Source organism: Tiliqua scincoides, chromosome 3 (genome assembly GCF_035046505.1).
Source record: "Tiliqua scincoides isolate rTilSci1 chromosome 3, rTilSci1.hap2, whole genome shotgun sequence".
NCBI lineage: Eukaryota > Metazoa > Chordata > Lepidosauria > Squamata > Scincidae > Tiliqua > Tiliqua scincoides.
In genome coordinates this window covers 140,373,738-140,394,811 of record NC_089823.1, presented here as the reverse complement: position 1 = coordinate 140,394,811, position 21,074 = coordinate 140,373,738, and the positions used below count along the sequence as shown (strand labels likewise).

The window sequence follows — 21,074 nt, the reverse complement described above, 5'->3', positions numbered from 1 at the left end:
GAAAGCTCTATAGACCTGGATCTTGGTATGTTCTGTCAGCTTCTTGTTGGACCAGACTCTCTTTGTGAGTCTGGAAAATGTGGTAGCTGCTTTACCGATGCACTTGTTTAGCTCGGTATTGAGAGAAAGAGTGTCGGAGATCGTTGAGCCAAGGTACACAAAGTCATGGACAACCTCCAGTTCATGCTCAGAGATTGTAATGCAGGGAGGTGAGTCCACATCCTGAACCATGACCTGTGTTTTCTTCAGGCTGATTGTCAGTCCAAAATCTTGGCAGGCCTTGCTAAAATGATCCATGAGCTGCTGGAGATCTTTGGCAGAGTTGGTAGTGAGAGCTGCATCGTCGGCAAAGAGGAAGTCACGCAGACATTTCAGCTGGACTTTGGACTTTGCCCTCAGTCTGGAGAGGTTGAAGAGCTTTCCATCTGATCTGGTCCGGAGATAGATGCCTTCTGTTGCAGTTCCAAAGGCCTGCTTCAGCAGGACAGCGAAGAAAATCCCAAAAAAGGTTGGTGCAAGAACACAGCCCTGCTTCACTCCGCTTCGGATGTCAAAGGGGTCTGATGTGGAGCCATCGAAGACAACAGTGCCCTTCATGTCCTTGTGGAAAGATCTGATGATGCTGAGGAGCCTGGGTGGACATCCGATCTTGGGGAGAATCTTGAAGAGGCTGTCTCTGCTGACCAGGTCGAAAGCCTTCGTGAGATCTATGAAGGCTATAAAGAGTGGCTGTCGTTGTTCCCTGCATTTCTCCTGCAGTTGTCTAAGGGAGAATACCATATCAGTGGTAGACCTGTTGGCTCGGAATTCACACTACGATTCTGGACAGACGCTCTCTACAAGTACCTGGAGTCTCTTTAGTGCAACTCAGGCAAACAGCTTTCCTACAACACTAAGGAGAGAGATGCCGCGGTAGTTGTTGCAGTCACCCCTGTCACCTTTGTTCTTGTACAGCGTGATGATGTTTGCATCCCTCATGTCTTGAGGTACTCCACCTTCTCTCCAGCAAAGACAGAGGATTTCATGCAGCTCAGTGACGATGATCTCTTTGCAGCACTTTAGAACTTCAGCAGGGATGCTGTTTTTTCCAGGTGCCTTGCCAAAGGCAAGGGAGTCCAGGGCCATGTGAAGTTCTTCTAGGGTTGGTTCACTGTCAAGCTCCTCCAGCACAGGCAGGCACTCAATGTTGTTCAGCGCTTCTTCGGTGACTACATTTTCTCTGGAATATAGCTCAGAGTAGTGCTGCACCCAGTGTTCCATCTGCTGTGCCAGATCCTGGATGACCTCGCCTGCGGCAGACTTCAGAGGGGCAATTTTCTTCTGTGTTGGACCTAGGGCCTGCTTGATACCATCATACATCCCCTTGATGTTGCCTGTGTCAGCTGCTATCTGTATCTCGGAACAGAGCTGGAGCCAGTAGTCGTTAGCACATCTCCTGGCAGTTTGTTGGACTTTGCTGTGAGCAGCTCGGAGGACCTGCAGGTTGCGCTCACTGGGACAGGCCTTGTATGCTGCTTGAGCTCTCCTCTTTTCCTCAATGACTGGGGTCAACTCCTCAGAGTGGGCTTCAAACCAGTCTGCCGCCTTGTTGGTCTTCTTGCTAAATATGGACAAGGCGGTGTTGTAAACGGTATTCTTGAAATGTTCCCATCTGTTGGATGCATTTGCATCGGCTGGGCCTGGAAGAAATTCCTCAAGCGCTTGTGCAAATTCCTCCACTTTTCTCTGATCCCGGGTCTTGCTGGTATCAATGCGAGGTCTTCCTTCCTTTTTCGTGTGATACAGTCGCTTTGTTTGCAGTTTCACTCTGCTGCACACCAGGGAGTGGTCAGTGTCGCAGGCAGCACCCTGATAACTGCGTGTGATCTTGATGCTGGGAAGGTTGGAGTGTCTGGTGAGGATCAGGTTGAGCTGGTGCCAGTGCTTTGATCTTGGGTGTCTCCAAGAGACTCTATGTTGGGGCTTTGTGTTGAAAAACGTGTTGCTGACACAGAGACCGTGATGACAGCAAAACTCTAGCAGGCGTTGGCCATTTTCGTTCATCCTCCCAGTGCCGAACTGACCTAAGCAAGTGGGCCATGAACTGTTATCAGCACCAACTCTAGCGTTGAAATCGCCGAGGATGAACAATGGCTCTTTTACAGGGATCTTCTTGATAGTGGTGGCCAGGTCATCATAGAATTTGTCTTTGGCTTCTGCTGGAAGTCGGTACACAGAGTCGGTGCATAAGCACTGATGAGAGTGACAGGTCCTGCTGATGACTGGAGATGCAGGGACAAAATTCTTTCACTTCCCACAGTAGGTGGGTTTTTCCCACAGAAGGTGGGTAGATAATAAAATTATTATCTATATAATGAACTTTATATAAGTAAATATATAAAGTTTATAAAGATATAAAGTTTATATATAAAGTGTGTGTGTGTGTATCGACACATAAATATGTATCTGTACATATATATATATTTATATGTGTGTGTGTGTGTGTGTGTGTGTGTGTGTGTGTGTGTTTGAATAGACTGTATACAGTATAAGAATAAAGAAATGAATGAATGAATGAATGAATGAATGAGGCTGCAGTCCAACGCACACTTTCCTGGGAGTAAGCCCCAGTGAAGACCATGGGGCTTACTTCCGAGTAGACCAGCCTAGGCTTGCGCCCTGCACAAGCCCCCGCTGCCCAGACACAACTCCTTGGAGACCTGTTCCTGGGGAGAAGCGCCAGGTGGGTGGCGAGGGCTTTGGGGCCGGAGAGGCGAGCCGAGAGCGCGGAGTTGCATCACGCCTGCCTGCCTGCCTCCCGCCAAGGTTGCATCATCTCCGCGGCCAGGGAACCAGCCCGGCCATCGTCCCTCCTCCAGGGCTCTCCCGCGGCTCGCGAGGGCCTGCTGAGGTCCCCTCCGCGCCCTTTGCTCAGCGCCAGCCTCGCCACGGCCTGGCCCGCCCCTGCCGGCGCTTCTCCGCTCCCCCCGCTCCCCGCGAGGCGATAGGCTCTTCCGCCGCCCTCACATGATCGCCCAGGCAGGCACTTTCGCTTTTCCCTATATAGGAGGCGGGCGCAGTGACAGCTCCAGCCACAGCCCCCGCCGCAGGCTCGGGGAGCGGGAGAGGTACGACCCGCGGCCTCTGCGCCTTGCGCCGGCGAGATCGCAGGAGGACAGCCTGCAGCCAGCACGCCCTCGCCATGAACGGGACGCTGAACTGCCTGCGCGAGCACGCCCTGAACGACGAGGGCTCCTTCATGTTCACCTCGGAGTCTGTGGGAGAAGGGCATCCAGGTAAGCACCTGGCGCCTTGCACACGGGTGCGCTTCACCTCTGCTCTTCCCGCCCTTGGCTCGCTGGAGCCACCACTCCAGAAGGCTGCCGCACACGGTGTGGAGATTCATGCCCATGGCTGAACCCATGGCTGAACCTCCACGGCCACCAGCCACAGGACCTGCTCATGGCTTGCGCATGCTTCTTTCAGTGGAAATGTGCCATCACTTTCAGTAGCTTCACTGACACTCAAGTGCCGTGACCTGGCCAAAGTTGCGCACTTCTAAAGCACATGGATCTCAATGGTGCGCATCCCTGGCCATGATTGCCAGGAAGTGAGTTTACTGGGGGTTATTCCCAATTCACTTATTCCTGCTCAGCCCACAGGTGTACACATTTGATCCCTGTTGCGTATGTGCAACATTCCGCAGAAATGGGTTAAGCATGCACAAGGTTGCAGCCTTCAGCACATGCTTAAGTCTTCCACTGAAATCACTGGGCTTTAATAGGGCTGATATTACAGTGAGACAACCTTCCCTGAGACCTGGGGCCTAAGAACAACGCACCCCCCTCAAACAGACAAGCCCCCCACTCACAATCCCAAACAGGTTAAAATGATGTACAGAAGCTTTGCTACTTCAGAACTGTGTGTAAGTTCTTTTGTGCCACTGCATTGTACATAGGCAGTGGCAGCAAACATGCAAAATATGAGATTTACAGTACAGTACCCTATGGGCTCCATCCTAACCAACTTTCCAGCAGCAAGGTAAGGGCAATGCAACTCCGAGGTAAGGGTACAAACATTGCCTTACCTTGAGAAAGACTCCATGACTGCCCCCCAACTATAGGATGCAGCACATGCCCCCACTGGCACAGCTATGCCAGTGCTGGAAATTTAGTTAGGATTGTACCCTGTATTATGTATTCTTACCTTGAAAAGCAGTCTAACAGGGCTTGCTGGAGCTGGCTGGAATGAGATGGGGAATACTGGGAATGGGCACTAATGCCATTGATGGGCATATGGCCAAGGTACGTTTGTGTTTTGAAAGTTCTTAAATTGAATATTCTTAAGTGGGGGGGGGCTTATGTATTTCCTCAGGCCTGCTCCTGTTGGCATGAGAATAGTATACATGTTTTTGAATTATGCAGAACTCTGGCAAAGCACTTTCCCTGTAAGATAAAAAGTTCTGTGTAACTCCAAAACTTGCCTGATCATAGTCCTAGGAATGGGCTCATTGGCTCCTGTAGCTTCAGTGGGAGCTGCATTCATATCAGGTTGTAGCTCTTTGCCTTGTGGAATTCTCTTTCGTGCTTACTATATCATTAAACTGTAAATCATTGCCCATAGCAGCTGTGCATGATAGATGGTACGCTGGGGCCTCCCTTCTCCTGGGACAACGGTGGCAGTGGAAGAGAGACCAGGGGATTGGCTGTTCATTTCCTATTGCAAATTATTGTAAAAGCAAAACAAATTGTTACTTAAAAGGCATGAAACTTTCAGAAGCAGCCAGTGACAATTATTTGCAGACAAATTCTGATGCAGCTAAAGTGAACTTTTTTCTGGCGACTTGAGCACAAAGGCCACTCACTTGCAGCAGGTGACAGGCAAATGCCGCTTTGGACAAGGCCGGAGGGATATCAGAATTGTTTGATGTACGTAGATGTGACTTTAGCATCATAAGGTTTGCAGCGTGATCTAGAGTTTTCCTTCCAATTATGTAACTGTGAGCAGAACATTTTAAAAAAGAGGAGGAGGGGGATTGGCTTAATTATTAGAAATTGCAACCACATTCAGTTCTACGAAAAAGGTCATCCTGGAGTTTGCTTATGTTTTAACTTTTGCTCCCTCTCTTCAGTATATTAACTGGGAATTCTATGCCAGCTCCTCCTCTGGTGACAGCAGTGGAGTTCTGCCACTCTATAACATAGAAGAGCTTTTGTCCAGTGAATATTGTCAGGGGGACTGACGCCAGGGCACAACATTAGGCTAAAGGTGCTTTCATCTATCTTTCTTCAGTGGCCTTGATGATTGATCCCATTTCTTATTTTTTTTAATAGACCCTGAGAATTTCATTCGAGCCTTATAAAGTTCAATATTTATTTTAAATAACTGGGTAATGAATTCAGTTAAAGAAACCTTTCTCTTTCACTGTGGGGTTGCCACAGTGCCAAAAATGAATGCTGTGGTATCCTGTGCACACCAGGCAGCCACCGGTGGTTCCTCAGGGAAAGGGGACTTTTGTCCCCTTCTCCTGGGTAATGGAAGTAGACCCGCAACTGGGCTACCCAATTCTGCAGCGGCTCTTTAGCCAGCGCAGAATCAAGTCCCGTGTCAGACCACACGACTCGACATGGGGCTCCAGTTCTGCCAGAGCTGAATTCCACCTGCCCCCCACTCTCGTCACGCTCCCTCCTCCCGAAATGCCTTCCCCTGCCCTCCGCCTGCCCTGGAATCCCTCCTCCTTGCCTCTGCCTATACCCTATCTTACCTTTCCATTGCCAGGCACTTCGCAAGGACCGCCTAGTGGCCGATCGCCAGCCTCCTATCAGCACTGTCCCAGCACGGGCTAGTACTGGGCCAACTCTGGTGCTTGGCCTGTGCTAACCCCCACAAACATGCTTTATGACAGTGAGCGCTGGCAGTGAGCCAGCGCGCACCGCATAGGATTGGGCCCTTAGGCCTGTGTAACTTGTGCAGGATCTGTGGCATTCGATCCATTGTAGCCCATCCACTTTTCTGGCAAAAATGACAGGCAAATTTCTTTCTTCAACTGTACACAAGTGCACTGCTCTCCCCTCTGTTCTTCAAATCCAATCACTTCTCCAAGATCCAGTTCCCTTCCTGGAATCCCTGAGAGGACTCTTAATCTAACCCTTTCATGAGAGATGCTTCACGTTTTCCCCCAAGTAAATTCATGGCCATCACCCTGTTGAGCTGGCTGGATGCTACCTTATTCAGCAAGTTGCTGATGGCATATTCCTTTTTTAATCAGAAAACTTGGAACATTCCTTCTCATGAATCTGCTGGATCTTCTGTGTGGGGCTGGCTTTTGATTGAAAAGAGGTGCGGGGGTGGTGGGGTTGAATCCTGGCATTAAGTAAGATTGTAAATTTGGTCCTGGTTTAATATTCAGGATAGCACATTCCCCTTCTGAACAGTTTGTACTCATTGTAGACTTACTTAGGATTCTGAAAAATGTTTAACTTCCATGGCAGCTACTCAGAGTCTCAGGATCAGATGGCAAAATCAGAGGCACAGTTCAGCCTACATTAAGTTCCATGGTTTTTAACAGGAAAGTAAAGCCCATGCATAAGTGCCTCCCATTGCAAACAATTGAATTTAAGTGGATGTAGCTTTTGTCTGAATCATGCTATGTGTGTAAAAATGCTTGGAAGAAGAAATACCTCCTCTATCTAGGAGGACTAAGCAATTGCCACTGGCTATTCCAGCATCTGGAGATCAACTGAATTCATTGGCATATTGGCCCCAACCCCATGCCAGATTTCAACAAATGGGTATGTGATAGCTTGTAGAAATCAGACTGAAGAAGTCTTCAGAGAGCTGTTTAAGGCTGCAATCCTGTCCACATTTACCTGGGAGCAAGAGCCATTGACTATAATGGGACTTACTTCTGAGTAGACATGCATAGGATTGGTGTCATTCCTATGACATGACTTCTGGCATCTCATTTGGCATCATTCAGCTTTCTGTGCTTGTTGGACTAGGGGTGATTCTTACTTCGAGTGCAAGAAGTTCCACATTCAGTCATGAAGAAGCCCTGCTCAGGGGAAAGAGTGGCTAGACAAGAAAGGGGCCAAAGCTTAATGGCAGAACACATGCTTTACCTATAGAAGGCCCTAGATTCACTGTGAAATCCTGTGCATATCTACTTGGAAGTAAATCCCATTGTAGTCAGTGGGGCTTTCTCCCAGAAAAGTGTCTATAGGATTGCAGCCTCAATCCCTGATATCTCCAGGTAGGGCTGGGTAAGATTCTCTTCTGAAACCCTGGAGAGTTAAAGGCAACTTCTTATCTTTCTGAATTCTGGTCCTGCCTGATATCTCACACACAGCTGATTCATACATGTGTTCATATTTTATTTATACGAGGTAGCCTATATTCAGCTTTTATTGGAAAAGTGATCCAAAGTGGCTTATATAATATCAATACAACATATAGTAAGTTATACGTTTGTATGTTCAGCTTTGTATAATACCATGCAGGAGCAGATTATAAGATGTCAGTGAGACATACTTATCCTCACAAGTGCGGGCAAGATTTCAGGCACATTTGATGCACCAGTGACAGATCTGTGCTGAAATATGTTCTGTAATTGTCTCTTGTTGCCAGCATACACAGCTAATGGGAATTCATGCATGTCCCTGTTCAATAACTTGTCTGATAGGAGAGTCACTGTGAATGGAGGGTGATGGGCCAAGCCTCAACCCTACCCCACCGCAAACTGAACTGCCAGGAACATCTGTTGCCACAGCCACTCCACCTTCCACGCATTCCTTCTGCATCAGCTTGTACTCTTCCACTTCCTCCTCTGGTCCTGAGCCCTCCAGGCTCTATGTACATTGAAGTGCTATAATCATTATTGCTATTAATCAGAGAAAAGCGTTCAGTGTGCGGTGCTGTTGTCAACATTTTGCAGTGCCTCCCTGGCACATCCTGTCCGCTCCCAAAGACACATTACCACTGATACTGAGGTTTCAATTGTTAGCCTAGCTACATGGGCCCTTTTATAAACATGGGGCTTTGGCCAGTATCCCGTCTGACTGACTTCGGATGTCCCCCACGAATGCAATTTTCACTCCAACATTATTTTTTCCCTATGTGCCGGGAACACAGGGGAACATGCAAACATTTGTGTTTGTATGTACACATGCATAAGCACACCTCTGCCACCTGCAGCCTAAAGTGAAACATTCCAGGAAAAGCTTTTCTTCTTGATTCTGCTGGATATATAAATTGACCCAGGAAGGAAAGTTCATTGGAATGAAGATATACCTTTGCTGGGAGAGGAATACATTTAAGCTGCAATCCTGTACACACTTACTCAAGTCCAATTGAATTTAATAGAGTTTAGTTCTGATTAGAGACGTGTAGGCTCTAATCCCTATGCGTGTCTACTCAGAAGCAAGTTCCATTAGAATCAATGGGACTTACTCCCAGGAAAGCATGGATAGGATTGGACTGTCACGCTGTTAGGCAAACGTGACAGCTAGTACAAAAGCTGTTGAAGAATTGTCCTGTTGATTAAATCTGCATTAGGTTTTGGCCTAGCCCTAGATCAACACTTTCTATAATTCAAATAGTTTTACTTACACTTGGAACCAGGCTACAATTTCATTATACAGAATTTCTAGAACAGTACTGTGGCAAAGGAGATGAACTGGGTTTTTTTTTGAAGGTGGGGAGGTTATGTTCTCAGATTTGTTCAAAACATTAAACAACAAGCAGTCACATCCACATTGTGAACGTTTGTTGTAAAGTGCCGTGGAAAGGCTCTTCATAATTTTTGTGACAGATTTCTAACAAGTGCAGTGTCAACTTTCAAAAGTTCAGTATTGGAATGTGGCAAGAGCCTGACTTCCAGCACACATGCCCCACTCTGCTTTACGAGAAAGGCATGAGGAAAGATTGGGCAAACACCTTTGCCAGAACAAGTCAGTTCTTAGAAATGTTCCTGTGCAGTGCCATTCCTCTTTACTTTGGCAACATCACTTTGGTACATTTTCAAATGGGATGCTGGCACAGCTTCCGTTTAAATGCTACCTCTCTTTTCAAAGTTTCACTTCCTTTTGAATTTCATTGGAAATGCCAATCGTTTTCCTTTTCACAATATGGAATAAGATAATATCAGAAGTGTCCATCCGTTTAATGAAGCCTAGAAACACAATGCCACAATTTTTGAGAGTTGCTGTCTCCCCTATTCCAGTGCATCCTTCTTGCCTTCTCCTCCTGTGTCTTCTTTTCTACTCTTTGGGCCCAATACTGTCCAGCACAGGAGTGGTGGCTCCAAAAGCCCATTGTTGTATCCTTTGCTGGATCCAAGCAGACTGAAGGTTTCATGGGGGGGAAGGGGACATTCATCCTGCTCAATGGGGCTTCTTGAGTCTGTGCCAGCTCAATTGCTGGCATAGACTCAAGAAGCCCTGTATCCGGCTTGGAAGCCCAACACAGGGGATAGGATTTGGCGGAGGAGGCCTCTGCTAGCCCAATCTCCTCCTGTGCTAGTCCCCCCCATTCCACTCTCCCCTACCCAGAAATGCCTCCTCCTGCCACACCACCACCCTCCCCATGCCCCTGCACTGCTCGGCGCTTACCTCCTTGCCACCAGAGGCTGGGAGTTGTTCTGTGGTGTCCATGGAGCGGTGCAGTTCTCCATGCCGGTGTTGCTTCCTTCCAAGGTGATGGGAGACACATTTGCAACACCCACTGCTAGGGCTGCAGTGGATCGTGCTGCCCGTTTCCTGTTCTCCCCACTTCTAGTTAGCTGCTTTGGCCTTTCCTAGCACTTCCTTTCACTACTTAAAAGCCCCCCCTGGTTAAATTGTATCTCTTTTTCCTCAAGGCACTTTCTCAGCCATCTTCTCTCAGGCCTGCTTCTCACCTGAGAACTGGAATCTGGGCTCTGCCACTTCCAGTTGCAGGTGGGGGAATCATATGGCTTTGAAACTGTTTTGCACACACACAAAAATTCCTGCCCATAGAAAGCTATCATATCAGGTAGAAGGCTAGACAAGAACTTTCCTCAGTGACATCTAGTTTGTAATATAGATAATTTTTTTTTGTATGAATAAAGGAGCACTCAACCACCTGCAGTATGAAGTGGTACAGCAGACATGGATTTTTCTGTTCCACTGTGAAGTAGACCTTGGTTTACTTCATCTTTACCTTCATCATCACCTTCATCACTTCTTTCCTTCAGCAATCCCTATTCCGGTTTCCTCATTCATAAACTCTGTTCTGTTGCTCCAGGAAGACTGTGATGTCAAAGTTACTGAGTCATTCACTGCTTTGTACCCAACAAAATTCTTAAGCATGTTACAATAATGATGCTTTTTTTACAGTTTTGGCAAGTTTTGCTAATAGCTGAAACTATGCTGGTGATATTTTGCTTTTCAATTCCATAGCATTTGTTAATTCTCTAATTTGATTCTGTAGCTAACAACTGAAAAACCTATATTCCACCTTTTATTAACAAAAACAGTCCTCTTCACTATAAACACAACCACCCAAAGAAAATCTCCTTTATTTGGAAAATATTTACAAATAAATACAAAACAATACATTTCTATCATTGTTTGGAATTAATATCAGGATAGCATCAGATTACATCAAATACTAAAAATTCTGTAGACCCCAAATAACAGCCCCCCTCCATTTCTGATGAACCCAGAGGATGGAGAATTCAGTCTGATAATTTATTTACCATATTCAGCACTAGCTGATCACACCCTGTTAAACGGTATCACTTGCTAATTTGTTGCAGCTGAAAGTACTCCAGTTCAAAAACTGACAGCGCTTGGTGGACATGAGCCAGAGAAACTCAAGTCCAGATTTCACTGAGGTTCAGTCTAGAGGTTTGTGATTGGATTCCGAAGTGGGGGGTGGGGGTGGCAGCAAATAAGATATACTACTTTCTTTTTTTCTCGCTCTATGGCTAACCAAAATTTTGGGGGGGGGTGCACTTTAAAATTGGAGAAGTGTGGGAGAATGTAAGATCTAAATTAACATATGAACAGTCCCACTGGATCAGGCCATAGGCCCATCTAGTCCAGCTCCCTGTATCTCACAGTGGCCCACCAAATGCCCCAGGGAGCACACAAGACAACAAGAGACCTGCATCCTGGTGCCCTCCCTTGAATCTGGCATTCTGACACAGCCCATTTCTAAAATCAGGAGGTTGCACATACACATCATGGCTTATAACCCATGATGGATTTTTCTTCCAGAAATTTGTCCAATTCCCTTTTAAAGGCATCTAGGCCAGATGCCATCACTACATCCTGTGGCAAGGAGTTCCACAGACCAACTACACACTGAGTAAAGAAATATTTTCTTTTGTGTGTCCTAACTGTCCCAACACTCAATTTTAGTTGAGTTGAATTTTAACCAGAAGCCTTATTTCCATTACAAATGCCTTAACAAGTCAGGGCCAGACTACACATTACATTAAGCCTGGCCTTAAAGCTAACATGCTTTCCTTCTCCCATGTTAACCATTTCCACCCACCATAGTCTGAATCTGGAGCTGCTATTTACTCTGGAAGGAAAGCTCCCAGAGAAGCTTTCAGACTCTCATATGATATACAGGAGAGAAGCTCAAAGCCACTTTAATACTTGTTTATGAAAATGATCTAAGAAACAAAGGCAAAATATTTTAAACAGACATCATGTTAGGTTATACACATTATTATGTAATGGCTCTCCAGTGGGAAACAGCACGCTGGTACAGTGACTTGAGCTAGGGTATCATATGCTGGTGTTCACTGTTTCTGACTAGGGGGCCAGATTTCTGAGAAGTCACTGGTCAGCAAGTTAATCTTGGCCAACCAGCTCACATGACACCATCTACAAAATCTATCTAATATAATATCTGGTCTCAGGTCCAGGTCTGTCCAGGAAGGGGGGGACGGACACCTGAGCCTCTCCCTGACTTTGAAAGTGACTGCCACTTTAAGGAACTTAATCTCACCCAGAAAACTGAAGAGCCTGTCCTTATTTGTGAATGGAAAGAGGTCCAGAGAGCAAGGGATAGTGAAGTTAAATCTTTAAACCACAAGCAGCTTGGCTTCTGACAGTGGTCAAAAGAACAATAATGGCTCTCCCAGCTAGGCTCTATGTAAGAGGGAAGGTTTTTTCCCCCCCTTATATAGTCTGATGAAGCTGAGCAGAGGGGAAAGGGGCTGAGCAGCGGACTCTCAGCCGCTGCCTCTGTTTCCAAGATTCAAGGGGCAGATTTCCTCAAGTCAAGCTGCCTTCAGGTCCTTAGGGCTGCAGCACGTAAGTCTGCTATGGTGCCACCACAACCCTTTTAAGCAGAAGCAGAAACAATGCAGGGACAGAAACAAGCAACAAACCACAGCCAAATCAGCTCCTTCTACTGGTGGAGTCAATCATTAACACCTTTTACAACTATATGTAATCCCCGACTTCTGTCCTGGTTCTGTTCTGGATGTTTGTCCAGAAGCTGGAACTGATGCAAGTTGGAATAACCTTGTTGTGCATGAGCGAAAGCACAAGACCAGGCAGACTGCACCTGCATGAAAGTGCTGATGTGGTTGTCTGTACATTGGATTTCTGTAAGTCAGGGACTGCCTGTACTCTCTTGTATGTCTTTGCTTACGTGTAGCTCCCTTTCCAGCTAGATGATTGGTCTTCCCCATCAGCTTCCCAAGCCAATTGGTTTCTGGGCTCATGACTGAACTATCTGAAATTGCCTGAAGTTCTTCATCCAGCCAGCAGCACAGTGGTTACTGGCATTGCTAGCATGGTGTGGGGGGTGCAGGCCACACCTGGTGACTCACCTAGAGGGGGGTGACATGCCCTGGGGGGAGGGTGCGCTAACTTCACAACTTTCAGAGCTCCCCATTGTGCCATACACCGTTGGATGCCAAATGTCTGGCAGAGTGCAATGCAAAAAACAGAACTGAAATAGCTCCTTTCCTTCAAAAGTTATGGCCAAAAAACTGGAAGGAAAAAATGCATGGAGCCCTATGGAAAGTGAAAGTGATCTGTATATGTGTTTACTCATGAGCAGGTGTACTTGCCATAGTCCATTGGAAAGGGCAGGCTGAGAGGAATCCAACAACACCACCATAGTCCTGATCCAATGAATGCAGCCTCCAAAAACACGTAAAGGAGGTCCCTGTCTCCCTCCCAGCTGCATCTGTTGAGCTCGAAATGAAGCCACGTGGCTGTTTTTACTCACGTAGGTGAACTTGCCTTAGTCCAGGCAAGGGCTGAGAGGACTCCAAGGATGTCAGAATGGTCCTGATCCAATGAATGCAGCCCCCAAGAACACAAAAGGGAGAAGGGGCCCCCCTTGTGCAGCCCACAGAAGGGAGAAGGGCAGCCCTATGGAAAGCCAAGCAGCCTCATGGTTGTGTTTACTTGTGAGTAGGCAGACGAGCCTTGGCTGGTGGTCAGGCCAGGCAGAGGAGAATGTGAGGACACCAGAATAGTGGTCCAATGGAACTGAAGCTCAACATATGTTCCAGAAGGCAGCCTCTCCCGCCCCCCCAAATAAAAGGACAAAACAACAGGCTTGAATGGTAAGGGAAAGTTTTCTATTTTGCATTTGCAAAGCCAGGTGGGTCTTTATTCTGATGTGCCTGAAATAGAAGAACTTTAAACTGGGCACTGGGAGGGCTGGAAATCTCCCTGATTTTTTTTTTTTTTTTGGGGGGGGGGGTTGTTATTGCAGGCAGACTACAGAGTAAGCCCCATTGACCACTATGGGAGTTACTTCAGAGTACACATGCATAGGCTTGAGCTCACAGGCTGCAATCCTACCCACACTTTCCTGAGAGTAAGCCCCATTGACCACTATGGGACTTACTTCAGAGTAGACATGTATAGGATTGGGCTCAGGCTGCAATCCTACCCATACGTACTTTCCTGAGAGTAAGCCCCATTGACCACAATAGAACTTACTTCAGAGTAGATTCACTTGGTGGAACAGGACTAGCTCCCCCTTTCTTTTATTTTATTATTTCTTTTATTTTAATTTAATTATTTATTTTAATTTGCTTGATGATGTCAATTCAGGCCATGACCTCACTTCCAATGAGTCCTGGACAGATTGTCATTCTAAAAAGTGGGTCCCAGTGCTAAAAGTTTGAGAACTGCTACAATAAGGTATTAGTAAGTTGACACAGGTGTGTGTGTGTGACTCTACAAGTTTTCAAAATCACTAAAATCAGAGTCTGGAGGAATTACACCATCATGTTATATATCAATCAATATGTAATTTCATGCAGAATGCAATGAAACAAACCACATTGAAATATTTGTGTTAGAACAGATATTCTAACAGATCTGTGTTAGAACGGAACAAAAGGTACAGCCAAAAGACCAGTGAGGGTGGGGCGATGGTACATCACCATGCCCACCACCTGGGGTGTTGCCCCACCCACTGCATGGGGTGACGCGCAGGCCTCCCGCACTGGATGGCGCGAATCCTAGTGACACCACTGACAGTGGTGCAAATAGCAGGGAGCCAGCGTCCTTTTTGTAGGGCTCCCAGTTCTAGTCTGTCCACACGCAACAATAGCTGAGCAAGGAATTAACGAAAGATTTCTTTCCATGTGCATGTTGTTCCTTTGTAGAGCAGAGCAGCTTAATGCCGCTGCACAATCTGGGGCAGTTTCTTGCTTGGTAATTCAAGGGCTGCTTTGATTCACAGCTGTACAGCAGCAGCTGCTGTCGTGGTTGAGAGGCATGTTCCATTTGTGTTACACCCCCTCAGTGCGTGCATGCTCTTAGTATCAGTTGTTTCTGCACTCAGAGCCAGCTAGAACGCGTTGACTTACCAGTATTGATTTCCTGAGTGTTTGGGAAAGACATCTGTTAGCGTACCTGGAACTGTTGAAAATGTGGGGCAGAAACCAAACAGAGAAGCTAAAACAAGGGTGTTTCACACATTTATGTTTTTAATATCCCACTCTTCCCCCCCCCCCCCCCAATTATGTGGGCACCCAAGGTGGCTAACAAAAAATATACAAACATCCTGGCAGCACGCATGTTTGCTGTGGGCTTATGGTTTTTCCTACTGGGATTGCTCACCCAGTTGAGGAAAACACATGTGCAAATGGGTGCTGTGTCTGCATTTCTCAGGGTTGAAAAGGCCAGTCCAAGTTGTCTTCAGTAGCACCTGTCAGTGGGGTAGGGCTGAATCCAGGCTGAATCTCCTCCTTCCCCCAGTCCCACCCTACCGCTCTTGATGATCTGTGATCTTTAAGGCAACTCACATCGGACTTTTCAGCCCTGGGAAACAGCTGCACATTACTCACAAATATATCCTCTTGTTGGAATGGTGCCATAAAGAGTGAAGCCAGAACAGTAGACATGTGACAGTTATGAGCCATGCCCAGTTATGGCCTAGACGTCAACCACATACCAGTGAACGTTTGGAGACATGCATTCCCTCCTCATACTTCACCTGCAGGAAACACTGGTATAAACATAAACATGTTTGTAATCATTAACCCATATTTGTCCAGCCCATAGGTGTACATATTTGATCCCTGTTGCATATATGCAACGCTGGGCAGAAATGACTTTAAGTGTGAATTGGCCCAAATGGATGCATAAAATCTACCAGTCCATATATCTTCTGGTTGCAGTTACTGAGTTCTTTTGTTGTTTTATTAGAAGTTCAAAGGAGTTTGCCTGTTGTGCTTTCTGGAAGCGGGAGAGTTCAAATTCAGGATTGGTCCTGAAATGGTGTATTTTGTATCCGTTAACACGGATGAATGTAATAGAGTGTGTTAGAGCAATCTGAGGTCTTAGCAGAGTGCTAGACTCTGCATAAACAAAGATGAGGATGACTTCTAACTCCACAAAAATCTGAATGGGCTTTAGAGACCAGCAAATTGAGAAGGGAGGGTCACAAAATTTCATTTGAGGAGTCGTGTTGCTACTGAGGTGTTCATCTTGCTCATATAAAATCAGCCGTGTAAAAATATCTTACCATGTGACTCAGTCGTCCCTATTAGTTTGTAAACTGCAACTCAGAGTCTGACTATTCTTTATCCTGTTGGCTTTCTTCTATAAGAGGCCAAGCAGTGTGCACACAAATGATTAAGGGTCCAATCCTCTCTCTTCTTCCACCTGTTGATGCAGCGGCGCCAAAATGGTGACCGCTGCCTCCTATTGTGGTGGGGCAATCCAGGTAGGGCAGTCGTCTTCCTACGCAGTGTGGGTGGGTCAGTTATTTTGCTGGTTCAGGTCCATGTTGACCCGCACTGCAGGATCAGGTCCTCAGGATCAGGGAAGGGGGTTAGGGTATTGGCAATCCCCTCCCAGGACTCAATTTGCCCTCCCCTTGCCCTGTTTTTCCCCCTTCTCATTTTACCCTCCCGCTACTCCTCCTGCCTCTCCCAATGACTTACCTGCTCTGGTGAGCGGTGGGAGACGTGATGGTGCAGGAAAAAAGGTGCAGCCCTTCCCCCAGCACTGCTGACAGTATACCAAGTCATGTGCTGATGGAGCGCCTTTTGCGACAGGCTGTGACTGCTTTGTGGCAGTCAGCACCATTGCAAGGGGGAGATCCCTATGGTAAGTATAAGGTTGGTCTGTTAATCTCCTTTACTTTTTAGTTAAGTGGGACAAATGTGATACTCTCTGATGTTTTCAAATGCCAAACTGGTCTCTTTCAGACAAGATATGTGATCAGATCAGTGATGCTGTGCTTGATGCTCATCTCAGTCAAGATCCAGATGCCAAGGTTGCTTGTGGTAAGAAACCACTTCTTATCTTTTCATAAGATTGCTGTTCTACTAGCAAAATGCCCATCATTATGAGTAGTGGTGAGGGGAATGAAGGATCCATATATGCCAGCACAGGAGGAGTTTTGTCCCCCTGCTCCAAAATGTCTCCAATTGAATACACTTCATTTCTTTTGTCTTATTGTTCTCAATGGGAACTGCTAAGAACCAAGCTCATCTCATTCTGTCCTGGGTTCTGTTCCATGATTGTGCTTCAGATGGATGAAAAGATAGAGCTCAGAAACTGGCAATGATACATATATGGTACAACTTGCAATATCCAGCACCTGATGTTCTGGAAAGCTCTATTAACATGTTCAGTGACCTCACTGACTTCTGCTTTGCAACCTGATGAGGCCTACAGAAGCTACTCAAAAGCATTCAGAGCAGCTCTGCAGTGAAACTGAGAAGGTTTGGGAGAAACTGACATCTACAGCAAGGGAGTTGTTCTGATATCCAGATAATTACAGTGTCCTATAGTACAACTATAGTTACTATAGTCCTAAAGATGCTGCATATTGCAACTTTTACTGTACATGTAAAGAAATCGTGGGGGGTGGAAAAGAGGTAAAAGAGGTGATTTTCTTTTGCCTTCCATCTCCATCTCTGCACCATGATTTCTGTGTGGGTCTGCACTTAAAGAGAGTTACTATGTCCTGTATTCAGTGAAAGATTGAGCATGAACCCAAAGTTCTCTATCAAAGAAAGACAGAGAGAAAACTGAGTGTTGTACCACTGAGGCTATGGTTCAGATCCTTGCTCAACCATGAAGTCCGTTGGGTAATCTGGGTAGTCAGTGTTTTTCAGCTTGACCTTCCTACCAAGGCTGCTGTGAAGAAAGACTGAATGGGATGACTTGCTTATGATGACCTGGGCATTGGTGGCATAGATGATTGTAACACAGTTTGCAGGGGCTAGCTGTGAAGACTGTTCAGAAACCTCAGTTGGTACAGAGTACAGGAGACAGGTTCAGATGGCTGGAAGAAAAGAAGATAGGGGTGTGTGTATGCATGCATGTGTGTGCTGGGTTGGGTGGGTTCAAGATGCTTGGGTATGAACGATTAGATATAAGGCGTGTGCGTGTGAAACCAGGAACGGTTTCCCATTTTTCATTCTTGTCTTCTTTCCTCTTTAGAGACAGTGTGCAAGACAGGGATGGTGCTGCTCTGTGGGGAGATCACATCCAGAGCTGTGGTGGATTATCAGCAGATTGTCCGGGACACAATTATGAACATAGGTTATGATGACTCAGCTAAAGGTTGGTGGAAAGTGGAAGGACTCCTAATTCTGAGTGATGTGAACACTCTGGTCAACCAAAAGTTGTAAAACAAGTCCATCTCGGTTTGCTCAGCTAGGTCAAGGAAAAACTGGTGCAATTGTGCTTGAGGAACGCTCAAACACTCCCAGGAGAGAAGCTCCAGCTTCCTCCATGAGGAAAGGAAAAACTATTTACTGTGCAGTTAAAGGTTATCTCAAGGTTGGAGCTATTGAAGGACCTCCTGGGTGCTTTGTAGCATTCTTGCTATTCTTGCTAGATTTTATTTCTTCATCAGTGCTGGTAACTGGGCCCTATCAACTGACCTAGGATTTGTATGAATTACTGAGACATGTTTGTGTGTAGGTCAAATGCAAGGTACTACTCACAGGTAAATCTGCCAGCCAGTGACAAACAATTACGTGAAGTGGGGGGAGGGAAGTGAATAACACCATGATGAGAGGACTCTGATGTTATGGAGGGATGAGAAAAGTAAATTCATAGTTACCATTTTGGGTGGCAGCCACCCATTGAATATCACATGAGCATGAGATTTTTCCAGCATGTGCCTTATCTCTCCACGCTATTCTACATACTATGTAAATGATTCTTAAGGTTTTTGTCCAACTCAATTTTTTGCGGACCTCAAGGCATGGAGCTTTGTGGATTCTCTTTAGAAAACATTCCATACAATGGACAATCCTATATTTGGAATGAAGTTTTTTTTTTTTTCATTTTTCATTACCTGTACTAAAAAAATGGGATCTTCCTTTCTTGGATATTGACACCCACTTTAGAACTGGAACTTGTAAACCCTGCTGACACTCTATCTATATGATCTAGTAAAAATGCTCCATGCAGTCCTACAAAGCATGACTTTTTAAATGAAGAAAATAATTTTAAAAAACAAAAGAAAGGTAATTCATGGTTTGCAATTTTGCTCTACAGGCTTTGACTACAAGACTTGCAATGTTCTTGTGGCACTGGAACAGCAATCACCTGATATTGCCCAGGGTGTTCATCTGCATAGGAGTGAAGAAGAAGTTGGTGCTGGGGACCAGGTAATCAGTCCATCTATAAACCACATTATAAACCTGTTGTTGTAGATAATTAACATAAAGTGCTAACAAGCCTCATGTGCAATCATATTTCAGGATGCAGTCATTTGGAATTTGCATGCCATTATGCAAGAATCATTACAGTTCTGAACCCATGGATTTGACCCAATGAGGGTTCCAAACTCACATCTGGAGGGCCCGCAGAAGACCTCTGGATTGTGTCTGGAAGTGCCTTCCACTCATGTCCAGAGGTGTTCTGAGGTGTGGGGAGGCTGGATACTGTCTCCCTGCACATCAAAAAGCCTTGGAGAGGCACTTCCAGTTGGCTGAGAAACTAGAAATGCCTCTCAGAGGCCTTCTCAGATGTGGGGAGGCCACATCCCTCAGAAAACCTCCAGACGCAACTAAATAAACCCAAGGCTCATGTTGCTGAGGTAGCTTTTATTGGTTAATTTTGGATGCTGTTTTAGATTTTCTTGGGGTTTTTGTTGTTGTTCTTAAGAATATATTCTTTTTTTAAAGGACTCAATGGTAGACAAGTATCTTGTTTCCCTCTTGCACCTAGCACCCACCACAAAGATGACAGAGGGGAATTAATTCTCCCCTGCCCCATAGGACTATCTTTGGAAACTTGATGAAGCTGAGTCTCCGTGCTCAGAAGTGCAGGTAAAAGACAACTCACAGTGGTGGCAGCAGTTGTATGAAGAAGTAGTTTGTAGAGAAAAGGTCAGTGAGGTGCCCTACCTGGATCAGCCGCCCTGACAAGACAGACAGCAGCTGAGTTGGTCCCTTAGTTTCATTTTGCAACAATCTCATGAAGAGAATAAAGAAGCAGCTGATGAATACATTTTAAAAGCTCTCCTTTCTAGTTGCTGAAAAACAAGCATTTCTTTCACCCTTCAGGGCCTGATGTTTGGCTATGCAACAGACGAGACAGAAGAATGTATGCCATTGACCGTCATGCTTGCTCACAAACTGAATGCCAAAATGGCTGAGCTGAGACGCAATGGGGTTCTCCCTTGGCTTAGACCTGACTCCAAAACCCAGGTAAATTTAGGCTTTATACCAATGTTTTTCTTCTTGGTACTAGAACCATTTCATGTGATTTGTTTTTTGGTCGCCAGGAGGTAGATTAGAGAAATCCTGTTTCCCAGACAGGTGGAGATACAGATCGTTGACTGGTCAGATATTCAATGAAATCAGAAATGTGCGTTTTAACAGCAGCCTGCTGTCTTTATTGCCTCATGGGGTAATTTGAATTAATGTCAGGCATGAGGGACCATTGCTCCTCAGGAGAAGATCACACACCTCTCATTTAGTAACAGGCATCCCTGTTCTATAATTCTTTCCTGAGAGTTTGTTCTGCCTTTTCCTTTCCCAGTTCAGCCACATGGTCTAGTTTCTCCTACTGGTTATGTCCTGTAGCTACAGACATCCCCTCCCATATCCATGGATCCAATATCTGTAGATACACTTATTTACAGTTCTCCATGCCCCCCTCATTCCCCCCACACCCATTCATTTTTTTTTTATTAACAGTGGAAGCACACATTTTTTGCTTAACCAAGGAACAGTTTCTTGCTTAATTGAGGAATATGGCATGCAGGCAGACAGTCTGGCTGCTAGAGGGACGTAGCCAGAATATTAACAGGAAGCTTCCTGCTTCCTGTTAATGTATGGTTGGTCTCCTTCCTCTAGCATCCAAGCTACCTGCCTGCATGTCACGTTGCTTGGTTAAGCAAGAAACAGTTTCTTTTAAGCAAGAAAACGCATTCTTCCTCTGCTAATAAATAAAAATGTAGATAATGGGCAAGGGAGGGGGATGGGGGCACGTATTGTATTTTATATAGGGTTGCTCCATATTCATGGCTTCTGTATTGGGGGGGGGGGCAGAACTCCCGGAGATATGGTGGTACACCTGTATTTTGAACTGGAACTTAGGAAGTAAACACACAGTCATCATCGTGGCAACGACAAATATCCAGGTGGTCTACAAGGTCCACTG

General features: G+C 45.9%; 1 protein-coding gene across 1 annotated transcript in view; it reads left to right on the top strand.

The window, feature by feature from the left end:
* The first annotated feature begins 3,056 nt into the window (after nt 1-3,056).
* Nucleotides 3,057-21,074, top strand: part of MAT1A (methionine adenosyltransferase 1A) — a 32,237-nt gene continuing 14,219 nt past the window's right edge. Inside the window, exons 1-5 of the mRNA XM_066621169.1 lie at nt 3,057-3,275; nt 16,649-16,726; nt 17,892-18,014; nt 18,960-19,072; nt 19,973-20,116. Of these exons, the coding sequence (XP_066477266.1) occupies nt 3,182-3,275; nt 16,649-16,726; nt 17,892-18,014; nt 18,960-19,072; nt 19,973-20,116 (552 nt within the window). The 5' untranslated portion in view covers nt 3,057-3,181. The remainder of the gene's footprint in view (nt 3,276-16,648; nt 16,727-17,891; nt 18,015-18,959; nt 19,073-19,972; nt 20,117-21,074) is intronic.